This window comes from Pecten maximus, chromosome 4 (genome assembly GCF_902652985.1).
Source record: "Pecten maximus chromosome 4, xPecMax1.1, whole genome shotgun sequence".
Taxonomy (NCBI): Eukaryota; Metazoa; Mollusca; class Bivalvia; order Pectinida; family Pectinidae; genus Pecten; species Pecten maximus.
The window spans coordinates 26,701,627-26,715,758 of NC_047018.1; the positions used below are offsets into that span (position 1 = coordinate 26,701,627).

A 14,132-nucleotide genomic window follows, 5' to 3' on the forward strand; every position below is an offset into this window, starting at 1 on the left:
ACTGATGGCAGTTACATATATGTACAAATAATGTGTTCACATCTACATTATCAGCAGAGCTAGGACTCAGAAATGACAACTGTGTCAGTTCATATATATATGTATAGCTAGGGAGATTGTGACCTGATGACATTTGTAGAAACACAAATCAGACTAGATATAGCCATGTATACAGATCATATATGGTTTTCAATATCAGAAAATTACAAATGTGGACAAGGCAAACAACCACAAAAGAGACTAGATTGTACAGTGACAATAGATCTAGAGCTGGTTATGTAAATACAAGTTCTATGTAATGTATTGTGACATGGTATACCCACGATAACAATTACCGATGAGACTTCCAAACAATGAAGACAGGGCAGATGACATATCAATGTCTACTTTCTAATACATACATATTAAAGCTACAGATGAAATTTTCCTGCTGAAAAGGTTTCCAATATAAACATAATTCGTAGTAAAATGACTTAAAGTTGAATATGACAGTGTTTCCCACACAGCTGATTGTATGTCCTGACAATCTGGGATGTTGTCAGTATCACTTTAAATTTATATATTTTCACCACATAGTGATCAGGATCTCAACTTCAAGGTAATCATCCCACTATCCCAGATTGTTCCTTGCAATGGATTGCTGATTCTTCTATACAGTATAGTGATTAGGTCAGCCAAGCCGCTACAGAGGCTAGAGGGGTCGGAGTTATATATTATAATATTTATATATAAAATGTATTAGTTTTATGATGTAGAGGTTTCAAAGTAACTCATACCCCTTTTTTTAACTCATGGTACTCATGGTGTGCAGTCAGTACCATGTTTTTCCTGTAATGAGTCCCTGGCCCATGGCATGCAGGGGCCAACATAAATGTAAAGTAGGGTTGGACTAATTGAACTACAATAACAAAAGTATAAGTATGCATCTCAACTAACTGCAATAGACAAGGGTGGGCTGCATGTATATATCAAACTAATGAAGTTATACATCATGCCAATTCTTAAGTAAAGAATCACAAAAAGAAAGCAAATGTTGAACAGCTCCTTTGCCAAAATCCTTGATCAACTCCTGCAATAACATACATTTGCCAATGTGTAGAAAATCATTGCTAAATATATTAAGAAGTGTGTGATTTATGATGAAAGGTTACAGTTATGTGGAGACACTTACCCATAGCTCTTTTATCTTCCCAATCATCCATCAGCTCAGTCACTACAAACACATACACTGTTGTCCTGTGGTTCTTGTCTTTATTCTGGAGTGACAACACAAGACAATAATTAATCAGTAGAAATCCTTAACATGTTTTAAACAATTTGACCTCTAGATCTGTGACCTAAATATGGCTCAAGGTCATATCTATATGCAAACTTTGTTGGTTCCATCCAAGGAACCTACGTAACATCATAATTCTGGACATTTTGGTTTGTGAGAAGAAGTCATTTGAATGTTTTAACTTTGACCCCTGTGACCTTGAATATATGGGTTAAAGTCATCTCTTTTCAAACTTTGTGCGAGGCTTCATCCCAGGAACCTATGAACTAAATATCAAAATATCATGCTTCTAGACCTTTTGGTTAAGCAGAAGAAGTTTAATGGTTTTAACGCTTTTGACTCCTGTGACCTTGAATATAAGCAAAGATCATTTCTTTTTTTTACAATTTGTAGGGCTCCATCCCGCCACCTATTAGCCGAATATCATGACTAGGCACCTTAGGTAATTGCCGTACAGACAGATACCAGAGAGACATATAATGACAGACGACAGGTGGATGGACAACAGACGCAGCGCATCATATGGCATAAGCTAACATGGCCCTTTAATTTTTATATGACTGACTAATAGGAAGTGGTTGTGTTGCAAATCAATTTCAATTATGCAAAATAAAACCATAAAGAATACGCTATGAGGGAGTCATAGTGATTGCATAATTTTGTAATTATTATGCCAAATTATGGAAAAAAATGTCATTTGAATGTATAACAAATTAATCTATGTATTCATTAAACAGTACATATATATCTGATATGACAGAATGTTAACAATATCCCTTTATCTGGGGCATCACTAATGATCCTCATCACAGTGTATTCATAAAACACCAAAACATACAGAAGACTGTCAAGACTTGAAGATCTATCACTCATCCCATAAATTAGATGTTAGAGGCTGTCATTGTCACTAGTTGTACTACTGTGACAGGTGCACTTGGAGCAGGTGTCACAAGTACTCTCAATGTCATACATTAATACACTTGTGCTGTGGTCTCCCATCAACTTTGATGTCAATTGGGAATGTGGACTGAAGATACTTTTGAGATGACAGGACCATATGATATTAGTTATAATTAAATATGAATTTGGCACCATATTCACCTGTAACACATCACACTTTGGATGTGAACTGATGAGATAATGTACACATACCTCCCATTCACAGGGCCGTTTATTTTTTATTTTTTTGGAGGTGGTGGGGGAGAGAGGGCAGATTCCCACTAACAATGTTTCATTTATATTTATGTCAAAATCCCCAAATTTGCAGCATCATTCTGAAAGTTCTCGCACAGGACTTATAGAATGTTTTTTTCCTTGGGTGTACATGTGAGACAGGGGAATCTCAACCTGAGGGGAAAGGATTGCCGAGTATCTTACCCCGAGGGTTGAGATTCTTGTCTCACCCCCACTGACTGATTAATATTCTCTTACCCTGTTTACCCAGTTATGTGTCCACATGTAATATGGATTTTACATCAATGGAAAGAAAAATGATAAGCAAAAATCTTCCAGGTAGTATGAGTGACTGTCCAAAAGTATTCACCTCAAACATGCCGATGTGTCTACCTAATTTGCCCCGGACCCCTGCCTCCTCGAGAGCTTCACGCTCTGCTGTGTTTCTGGGGTCCTCTAAGGGTTCCACACCTCCTCCTGGCACCACCCACTTCTCTCTGTCCTTACTGCTTGTCACAAGAAGGATCTGTCAATAAAATCACAAAATGTAGGTTAAAATTGAGCTTTTTTTAATGATGCAGATCATATTGTTATTTCTCTCTCTCTCTAGGTATTTTCTGTGTCGTTTTAAGTTATCATACCATTACACATTATATGCCTCTGTACATCTGTTATACAATTTTTTCGGCATAGCCGTACATTATTCTTTTGCCCCCCACCCCCCCCAAATGCAGCCTTATTTTCACCAAAAATGATTAAAACTGATAGAATTTTGTTATCCGTGCTGAAACGCATTAGTTCGTGGATTTATTTCACCAGCAGTTTTACATTATAAACACCAGCATTAAAACTATGCTGTTTATCTCGTTATTTTAATTTTTTCATTAAAAATGCCCGATCACATCAATCAAGACAACTAAAAACAATTCTGATCCTGAAATTATTTTATTGTATTTATTTTCACACATAAATTTAGTTGATTACAAGATATCCTATTGAACAACATAATTATAAATGTGGTTCATTACAAATCAGGGGTGGACATTAAGGCTTGTCCGCTTGTCCGGTACCACACTAAATTGCTGTCGGACAAGTGAAAGTATCAAAACACTTGTCCAAGGGGACAAGTAACAAATATTGTCTTCATGTTGTTTATTTATATTCTGAAATCAACATTCACAAGACTTCACCTTATACCTATGATAAAAAAGAAACGAAAACATGGATAGCGTACATTGGAAGTGACTTGTTCATAACGAAAATAGTTTAATTCAGAACACTATGTAGATGATAACTAAACTTTCTGTGTTTTTCAAAAATATTCAATCAGCCCCATTGGTGTCTTTGAATTGAATATGCAAATTGGAAAAAAAAGGAATATGAATAAAAGCGTACAAGGAAATTGCAAGTTAATTAAGACTAAAGTGGCAACAGATGCAGGCTCGCTATTTATTGCAAGATTTAGCAAATATAGTATTTCAGATATGTATGCATATGCACTATTGCATTTCTACAATTATGTTCATGTTTTAGTCAGTTTATTTCTGTTCTTATAAGACTAGTCTAGTTTCTGTAAATCGAAAACAGGCAGTCAGACTGAGTCAGTAGCATTTTTTTTTCTTCATTATGTAACTTGGACAAAACACTAATAAATATTCAGTAATATAGTTGTCATTGCAATGTTATCGTTTTACTGCATGACACACAGACATTGAAAAACATCATTTAACTTAATTGAAAATTTTCAAGTGGGACAAGTGATAATTCCATTTGGACAAGTGAATATAAATGTTACTTGTCCAAAGGGACATTCCCCCCCCCCCCCCCCCCCCCCCCCCCCCCGACAAGTGCAGAAAAAAGTTAATGTCGACCCCTGCAAATGCAACTATCACTTATCTATTTGTACAGTAAGTACTGGTAAGTAACAGACAGTACCGGTACCCTACATTTAAGGGGACCAGACATAATATAATATTAAAATATGTCATGGTAATCCAGGTGTTTAACTGACATGTACAAGTCAGGCTAAGGTGGCGAGCTGGGAATAAGGACAGCTGGCTGACTTATCACAACTCACACCTGCAGCACTGATAATTGTTCTTTTATTTAAACCAAATAGCACTGGTACAAATGTTCATGGTTATATTGTTACTTGTTGTTATATGTACATGCATAATTTGCATATCAAACCAAATCTGGTATTTTTTAAGAGAAAAGATCTAGAATTCCAGTGTTTATAATTGGTTTTATAAATGGTTTCTTTAGATTAAATGGAATACCTGGTATTTTTGTTGTTTGAATTGTCTTCCTGAAAATAAGTGGAAGGTTTTTCTTATTTTCTCAGCATCAACATTAACACATGACAGTAAAAATGACTTCAGCATCACTGGTCCTTCGGGCAAGTTTGCAGGGTTGTAAAGTACTTGCCCAAAGGTGAAACATTGTGATCCAATAAAGCTGAATTAGTAGTATCTTCAATTACTCTATCAACCGAAATGGTAAAAATTACCAGAAATTTTCCACTTGCCAATCGGGCGTGTAGTCACCAATATCTACTTGCATTACCAACTGACCAATCGACTGGCCCCAGGCCATTGGACCTTGCTTTGTTTTATCATAGTATATCATGCACTCTGATATCATCATAACCAAAGACTAGTAAGACTATGAGTACAAGACACAAGAAGAAATATTTGTATGTTGTAGCCTTGTAGGCATTTATAAAAGCAAACATTAACTCTAAGAGAAACAGCAAACATTAGCACTAGTACTGTGGAGCTATTTTCAAGACAAACATTTAATTTGTAAATTAAGATTAGATGAACAAACAAAATAAAACAGTATAATCACAGCATGCAAGATAAAATAAATAAACCGACTGAATGAGAGAATTAATATTGTGTAAACCAATTCAATTACTTACATGAAAGTAAAAAGTTCTACCAAAATATTGAGATTTGTATATCTATAATTATTTATTAGCATTTATTAGCATAAATAATGGATGCAGGCTTGTAGCCTCTATATCCATATCAATATCAATACATTGTATATTATAAATATTTCCTATGTAATTAATGGCTTAAATATTAGTTCCTGTACATTCATGAATAAAAACGTTTATTTTTCCAATGATCATCTAACATTATTTCAAATTTTATGACAGAATCAGCATTGACAACAATTTGTGGCAAGCTATTCCATAAATCAATAACTCGGTAACTGAAAAAAGGTTTCCTTCCATCAAGACGACATCGCTTTTTGAATATTTTCTTATCGTGACCTCTGGTTCTACTCATCTTGTCCATTTGAAAAAAGTTTTTTGTTATTCTACTATCGTATATGTTATTTACTATCTTATAAACGTTAATCATATCTCCTCTGGTCCTACGGTGCTGTAGCGTTGGGAGATTTAACCGTTGTAGCCGTTCCGGGTACGATATATTTTTAAATCCAGGGATCAGTTTTGTTGCCCTTCTTTGCACATTTTCAATGGGTTCTATATCTTTTACTTTTGATGGGTTCCAAACACTTGCAGCATACTCAAGGTGGGGTCTAACTAGAGCTTTAAATAGCATTTTGAACATAAGTTCGTCCAGATACACAAAAGATCTTTCTTATCAGTCCAACTATACTGTTAGCTTTATTGACAATTAACTGTATGTGCGTTTTGAAGTTTAAATCCTCATCTATGGTGACACCAATGTCCTTTTCGTTCTTGACATGTTCCAGTTGGATTCTTTATTATGAATTAATCAATATACAACATGTCATTATTGTGCCATGAAATGATGTACGGTAATTGTTTTTGATGCCGTAGGTATTATAATCATTGACATTAATATTGCTGACTCAGCAAAAGAAACCAGAAGGACCAGAATTATATCTAACAATACTAGATATACAATGTACTTTAAGGCACTTTATATCAATAAATTAATTCCTAACATATGGCGTGGAGTTATTTAATTTTCTATTATATTACCTGTACACGACTGTGTATTTGTTATTACGAGTAAAGCCTTATGCAGAAATCAATTACAAGGTACAGGTATATATGCACATTAGTCTATAACACATATAGCTCATTCAAGTTAAGTTACTTCTTAAAAGTACTTCAGACAGATTATGATTTACATGTTGTACAAATTATAAGATAAGCGTACTTAAAGTACCATGTACATAAAGAGTGAATCAACATGTTGATCTGGAATATTGGTACATCAATTAAATCATACACCAACAGTTTTGAAATTTCTACAACAATATTTGATAAAAAAGCACTAATAATACATAATAGTATACAACTGCAGACAGTTCAGAAATGATTATGATAGAATTAATATTCTACAGTTCTTTTTTGTTGTTGACATGTCCCATTAGAAATATAGTTCCTTCTGCTCGTTAAATGTTTGTAAATCTTTTATGTACCATATACATATATATGTTCCAGAACAGCTTTGATTCCATTACAATGAAAACCTTTGTGTGCCAATTATTCCTGATGAAATATCTTGCAAAGCCTCAAGGCCAACTAATTCAAGGTGAATCTCATCATATATCGGTTTAAAAAATGAAGTCGTCTGAGGCATGCACAATATTTTCTTTCAAGATCTAGAAACAGTGGTTATGTCCCTGACATTGGCACCATGGAACATAAACTCAGTCTCATACTTGACCAATATATTTAAAGATTGATCAAAATCCATCTAAAAATGAAGCAGCTTCTGGAATAACAAAAACAAACAAAAACAAATATTTACTATCATAATTAAGTGCTGACAAGGATTCTCTATAAATGAATTGCAACTGTGACCTTGTCCTTGACCTTTGCTCCCTGAAATATGATCTTTATCTAGGTATTTTCATATACTTGACCATACAAAATTCAATAAAAGTCACTTATGCACAGACAAAAAAAAAATCCATTTAAAATAGTAACAGTGACCTTGACCTTAACCTTGATTGGCACCCTGAAACATGAACTTGTTCGTAAAAAGTATTCTGACACTTGACCATTATATTAAGTTTTATCAGAATCATATTGGAAAAGGCATGTTTTTCTACCCTTCACTATGAAATTCCTGGACATCCTGCTTGTTTTTATAAATTGGAAAGTTTGTAAACTTGATCCAACAAATTACAAGACGTAGTGTATTACTGGACATGGTAAAATTCGTTTTCCAACATGGGCCACAGTATATATAGGTATTTGTTTACACATATAGTAGAATGTGATGCTAAATTTAGACACGACCTAACAGCCGAGGACAGTGATTGGTTGTGTACTGGCTGGTTTGTGGGGATGACCTAGTCTGCTGTAAACACAAAATTTGATCATAAGTGAAGCACGTGGTGGCTTACTTACATTCACTTTGCCCTTTAGACAGTACTTGGTGCGTATATTGTGGTTCAGGTGCCTATATCTTACCTTCTTCAATGCAGTATTTTGTAGACACAGGTGCCTATATCTTACCTTCTTCAATGCAGTATTTTGTAGACAGTGTCCTTATAGTGCCTATGTTGACACCATACCCTACAGACAGTATTAATTGGTATCTTACTATAGTAACCATGGTGTAAACTGTCTTTTACCTAATTGTTTAATCATTTTTCTTTTCAATAAAATATATTTGCTGCAGTATATATAAAATGCTATGCAGCAAAAATTCATGGGACCCTCACAGATTTATGCTTTAAAATATTTGGTACCTGACTTACACATAGAGATCTATAACAAATTTTAAAATGACACATTTAATCAAATGTTAAAAATTGATACCAATGCAACACCAATGCCACAATGAAATCAGTTGAAAGTTTCCCAGTCAACAGTCATGCTAAATTTAGAATAATACAATATATACCAATAGTTCGCAATCATGTAAATTTTTTTCTGATTAAAATTGATTTCAATATCTGTATGCTGTCTTTCAAGATAAAACAAAAATTGTAAATGCTGCATGTTTTTGATACATCCAAACGTTTGTCAAATGCAGGAGGAATGACCCTTATCATTTGAGTTTAGAAAACACAAGGCAGACTACTGATTATATTAATTAGCACACCACTGTATCACGGTTTCATTTATTTTTTTGGCTTGTAAATAATAATAAATTTCCAAAAAATGATCGGATACCATGGCATTGAAAAAATACGATAATATTTTAATTAATGTTATTTTTAGCAATTCGGAGAAACATTTGTAAAAATGTAATGGGCAAAAACACTAAGCCCTGAAGACCAAAAACATCGCAGACATGACGCAAAAATGAGGTAACGACACACAATGATCTGATGATGACAATAGCAATCTGGCAATGTTAACACGACATGTTGTAATAATGTGTCTATAGTTTGAAAGCTGTAACAAATACTTAATTTGTACCAACACATCTGTTAAACATCTAACGTCTAAAACAATCTAACAGCACCATCACCTCTTTTTCGGCATCATCTTTGAAACACAGACATGCAGCCCTCCGCCGAAATCCTTCTTTGTCGTAAGTACGTATTGAATTCGGTTTCTCTTTGACCATTTCGTCTTTTAAAATCCCACTGAATTCACATATGCACCAAATAATGGCTTATAGAGCTCAATAACACGTTAGTTTACGTCCGACAGCATAGTCGACTGACTTGTGATTCCCCTGCCGCGATGAATGGGAAAACGTATCCCACAATCCACCATGCTGTCAAGTTACGACATACGGCAGCCCGTACTGGCAAGCGATTGTCGTTAAACGCTGCCGCAACAGGGAGGCTGGCTTTTGATTATTTGGAAGACATGACATTGTGTTCCAATCCTATACTGTAGGTACTGTAGACCTGTCACCAAGGTATACATTATAATGAAAAGAATGAAATTATAACAGAAAACAATAAAAAGATCTCTAAATAGAGAGAGTCTTTGAGGTCAAAATCTCATACAATGATAATATTAGGCTTAACCCCCCCCCCCCCCCCCCCCCCCCCCCCCCAATCCACACCATTGAGAAACCCAATCCAGCAAATCGGGCACTGACTAAAAACCCCACACTTCCTTACCGTTCAGCCGAGTTACCTCCCCTTCCCCACTTCTAGCCTTTAAATTGTCTTCTGTCTATGAACCCTTTGTCCCTATCACCACGAACTTAAATCTATGGCATTGTTGCATCTGATTAATGTCCGTGATCCAATCAGCAAATATACCACGAAAACACCAAGTGTTTATAAATCATCTGAAAGAGAACAGTTAAAACCGTTACAGAACGGTATTTATAGAAGCAAAATGAGGTCATCATGTAGTTCAGATAAGTTTTATCTTTATGAAAGCTACAGAATGGTTTTAAGAATGGACAAAAAAATACGAGTGGCACTAGCACATACAATTCTTACCAATAACACTCAGTCCGTTGGATGTGACTTTAAAAAAGGGAGCCTTGTGCAAGAACTGTCCATATGATCCATGAAGAAAAACCCATTAACGTTAGACGCGATATAACGATAGTCGGGAACTCGATGGAAATGGTTTTTATTCTGGATATTTCATTTTTAATAGTTGACTTACATAATGTAAAATATATACTCGACCATGCACCGTGTGATTTTTTGATAAAAAAAACTTTTTAAAAAGTCATAAAAAATCGGGGTAGAACTATTTGTTCTTGAATCCTAGTAATATTTCTTCCAAAAATGGTCGATCAGTTCAGAGACGTCTCTGATTAGTTCAACTGTCGAAAACTAAATGTCATCCAAAATAAAATAAAAACACATTATCATTGAGTTAACGTCTGTGGTTAGGGATGGCAACTAATAGGGACCATCCCTGACTCAACCAAATTCATTAACGCTCTCGCTCCTTGGCGCACCGGGTCACGATGATACGTATACCACGTGACGTCATATATCGTGTCAAATATAGAATACGACACGTTTTAGGACCGGGAACTGTTTTCCAAAACTACACAAAATATTGGTAATAGAGGGCTACTGCCTCCCACTGACAGAACACTGACTATAGTTGGTGTGACTAAAGTGTGACTATAGTTGGTGTGACTAAAGTTGGTGTGACTATAGTGTGACTATAGTTGGTGTGACTATAGTTGGTGTGACTATAGTGTGACTATAGTTGGTGTGACTATAGTTGTTGTGACGATAGTTGTTGTGACTATAGTGTGACTATAGTTGGTGTGACGATAGTTGGTGTGACTATAGTTGGTGTGACGATAGTTGGTGTGACGTTAGTTGGTGTGACGATAGTTGGTGTGACGTTAGTTGGTGTGACTATAGTTGGTGTGACGTTAGTTGGTGTGACTATAGTTGGTGTGATTATTATACCTTTCCTTATTTTTACACTATATAAAAGGTAGACAATAGAAATGCTATTTGAAACACATCCTCCAAAAATGTTATTTACCAGGTTAATAGTCGAAATTGCTATTTACCCGGAATGAACGCATTCATATTTTCGCGGATTTTTTTGCTTTGTTCATTCTGATTGGACAATGCATTTGTCATATCCCTTCGGATCATCTCTACCGCCATCTCTTGTATAAGGATAAATTCCAAGAAACGTAAGCGTTTACTAAAATCGTTCGAGTGAATGCTACAGGAACACCATCTATAAGATTATGGGCGAACTTGATTCTGGCTTGCCGTTGGTGCCGTTTGCCAGTTTTGAGCTTGCCGTCGGCACGTACATTCATGCAAAGAGGCACAGTTGCATGATGGCCGACATAGACCAAAACATATTTATTTTTATTTATTTTATATACATTTTGTATTCATATATGAATAGACATATTTCAGAAGCATTGTAAACATCGAACGCTGCAGAATATTCAAAATCAACTTACAATGTATTTTGCAGTATATGTATGACTAAAATGGCATGACAGGCTCAAAACAAGTTGAAATTCTCACTTAATCTAATCTTTCGGTTAAACACAACGCCATCTTGTTTGCCGGTGTGCCGGTGCTTTCAATCCGGCAGGAATTTTCGCCGATCGGCACGTGCCGAAATTGCGCGCGCATATTCGGGACACAATCAAGTAATTTTGCCCCCTTGCCGCTTTGCCACCGGCGCACCGGCACGTCAGAATCAAGTTCGCCCTATATAATCTGGATGAGAAGAGTTTTAGAGGACTGTTTCTGAAAGACAACGACAACGCTAACACACAATGCTTTTTTTTTTTTTTTTTTTTGCTTTTTTGTTGATTTTGAATTTATAACTAGTCTTGAACAAAATGAAATAATTCAAATATGGGTATAATAAAACAGTTATTGTATGGGTATTTCTGGAAATAGCACTTTTATTGTCCCCCTTGACACTAACTATTTCCCTCGGCTTCGCCTCGGGAAATAGTTAATGTCTCGGGGGACAAAAAAAGTGCCATTTCCCTCACACCCATACAATAACTGTATACAGTGTACTATAGTTGGTGTGATTATTATACCTTTCCTTATTTTACACTATATAAAAGGTAGACAATAGAAATGCTATTTGAAACACATCCTCTAAAAATGCTATTTACCAGCAGGTTAATAGTCGAAAGTGCTATTTACCCGGAATGAGCAATCTAATTAAAATCTAGATGGTCATTCTCACTACGTTACATGAACATCTAACAACATCCCATTAGGGGTCACGTCGGGACGACCTTTTGGATTAGCCAATCAAATGGCTACTTCCAGAATCTTGGAAGTGAATTTTTTGTGTCCGAATTAGCATGACTAGAGTGCATAGCTTGCATAATCTGTCAATATGTTTCAAGTCATTTCGTCCCAGAGAGCATAAAGCTACATACTAATATATGCTGTGCCGAGATGGTTTGCTTCAGATGCATGCTGTGACGAAATGACTTGCTTCGATGACATCGACAAATTGAAAATTGGCCCAGAGAGTGAAATACATATATCTCAAAGGTCATCCGATCGTGACCCCTTATGCGATGTCGTTAGATGTTCATGTAACGTAGTGAAAATGACCATCTAGATTTTAATTAGATTGCCGGAATGAGCGCATTCATATTTTCGTGGATTTTTTTGCTTTGTTCATTCTGATTGGACAATGCATTTGTCATATCCCTTCGGATCGTCTCTACCGCCATCGCTAGTCTTAGGATATAGGATATAGTTGTAACGCGTTTACGCAACCCGGAAAAAACTTTCCGTTCAGATTTGTATATAAAAAAAACACTCGCATATTATCAAATTGATTACATACAAACAAGACACCGGATGATCTGCAGCACACGATGAACATTTAAGTCAGTGGTTATTCTTGCAGTACTGCATGTAATGAATCATAACTGTGATTCAAAAATAAGGTCTGCGTGCTGTATGACGAGATTAGTTTTCCCTCGCCACCCCCCCCCCCCCCCCCCCCCCCCCCCCCCATAGATGATACCGGGTTCTGTAGTTTGATCATATGAGGCAACTCATGTGGACCCATGGATTCGTATAAAATTCAGTCAATGACCGCAGTAAAAAAGGGCTGATGGGTCCTATAACTTTACGTCATCGAAAAGACCCCAAGCGACAAACAACAATAATGAAAGCCCGTCAGTGAAAAAAATAGCAAAAAACACCATAGAGGAGTAAAAAAAATCGCGTCATTTTGATTCTTCGCTTATACTTGTAGTTTAGGCCTTCTCGTTGTTTCACTTTGACGGGTTTCCGTAATGGATATTTCACATGTTCTGACGAAATGTAACTACCTTTTTGTAGTATTCGTCACTCCGATGTGTTCGGTTAATCGAAATTTCATCCCTTTATAATTGGATTAATCATTAATTAACTTTGGCGTTTGTGCCAGTTTTTGTGGTTCTTTTGGCGATTTTTATCACACCAAGTCACGATTGATTTACGTATTCGTCAGACGGTTATCGATCTGGTCGGTCGCGCTATCGGGAGTGGTCAGTGTCACTGTTCCAGATACAATCTGTTTTAGTTTGATTAATACTTACTGCAGTTACTGAAGCATTCGGCTTCACAATAGAACCATGGCCGTAATATAAAGTTAGGTATAACTGATGACAATAATTAATACATTATGCTACAACTGACCGTAAGCTATCTTACACAATAGTTTTGACATTTGCTACAACTGAACATTACGGTCTTAACAACAATGACCGTTATGATGACGTTAACTACAGCTGACCATTAGTGATTAAGTAACTAAACTGACCATTAGTGATTAAGTAACTACAGCTGACCATTAGTGATTAAGTAACTACAGCTGACCATTAGTGATTAAGTAAATACAACTGACCATTAGTGATTAAGTAACTACAGCTGACCATTAGTGATTAAGTAACTACAGCTGACCATTAGTGATGAAGCTTGTTACAACTGATGACTTGTGACGAAGGTTGTTGTAGTGATGCAGTAAACCAAAACTTACAAGTACATTACGGTGATGAAGTTAACTACAGATGACCACCAGTGATAAGATTAACTACTACGAACATTAGTGATGAAAGTCACTTTATCTGACCATAGTGATGAAGTTAACTATAACTGACCACAGTGATATGCTTAACTTCAACTGACCATTATTGTTGAACTGAACTACGACTAACCATTAGTGATGAAAGTAACTATATCTGACCATTAGTGATGTAGTTAACTACAACTGACCATTAGTGATGTAGTTAACTACAACTGACCACTAGCGATGAAGTTAACTGCAACTGAC

At 35.9% G+C, this 14,132-nt stretch overlaps 1 protein-coding gene across 1 annotated transcript in view; it reads right to left on the reverse strand.

Moving 5' to 3' along the window:
• Positions 1–9,132, reverse strand: part of LOC117325655 (diphosphoinositol polyphosphate phosphohydrolase 2-like) — a 35,266-nt gene extending 26,134 nt beyond the window's left edge. The window contains exons 1-3 of the mRNA XM_033882051.1: positions 8,890–9,132; positions 2,820–2,975; positions 1,172–1,256 (exon numbers count right to left, since the gene is read on the reverse strand). Of these exons, the coding sequence (XP_033737942.1) occupies positions 1,172–1,256; positions 2,820–2,975; positions 8,890–8,988 (340 nt within the window). The 5' untranslated portion in view covers positions 8,989–9,132. The remainder of the gene's footprint in view (positions 1–1,171; positions 1,257–2,819; positions 2,976–8,889) is intronic.
• Positions 9,133–14,132: the final 5,000 nt, after the last annotated feature.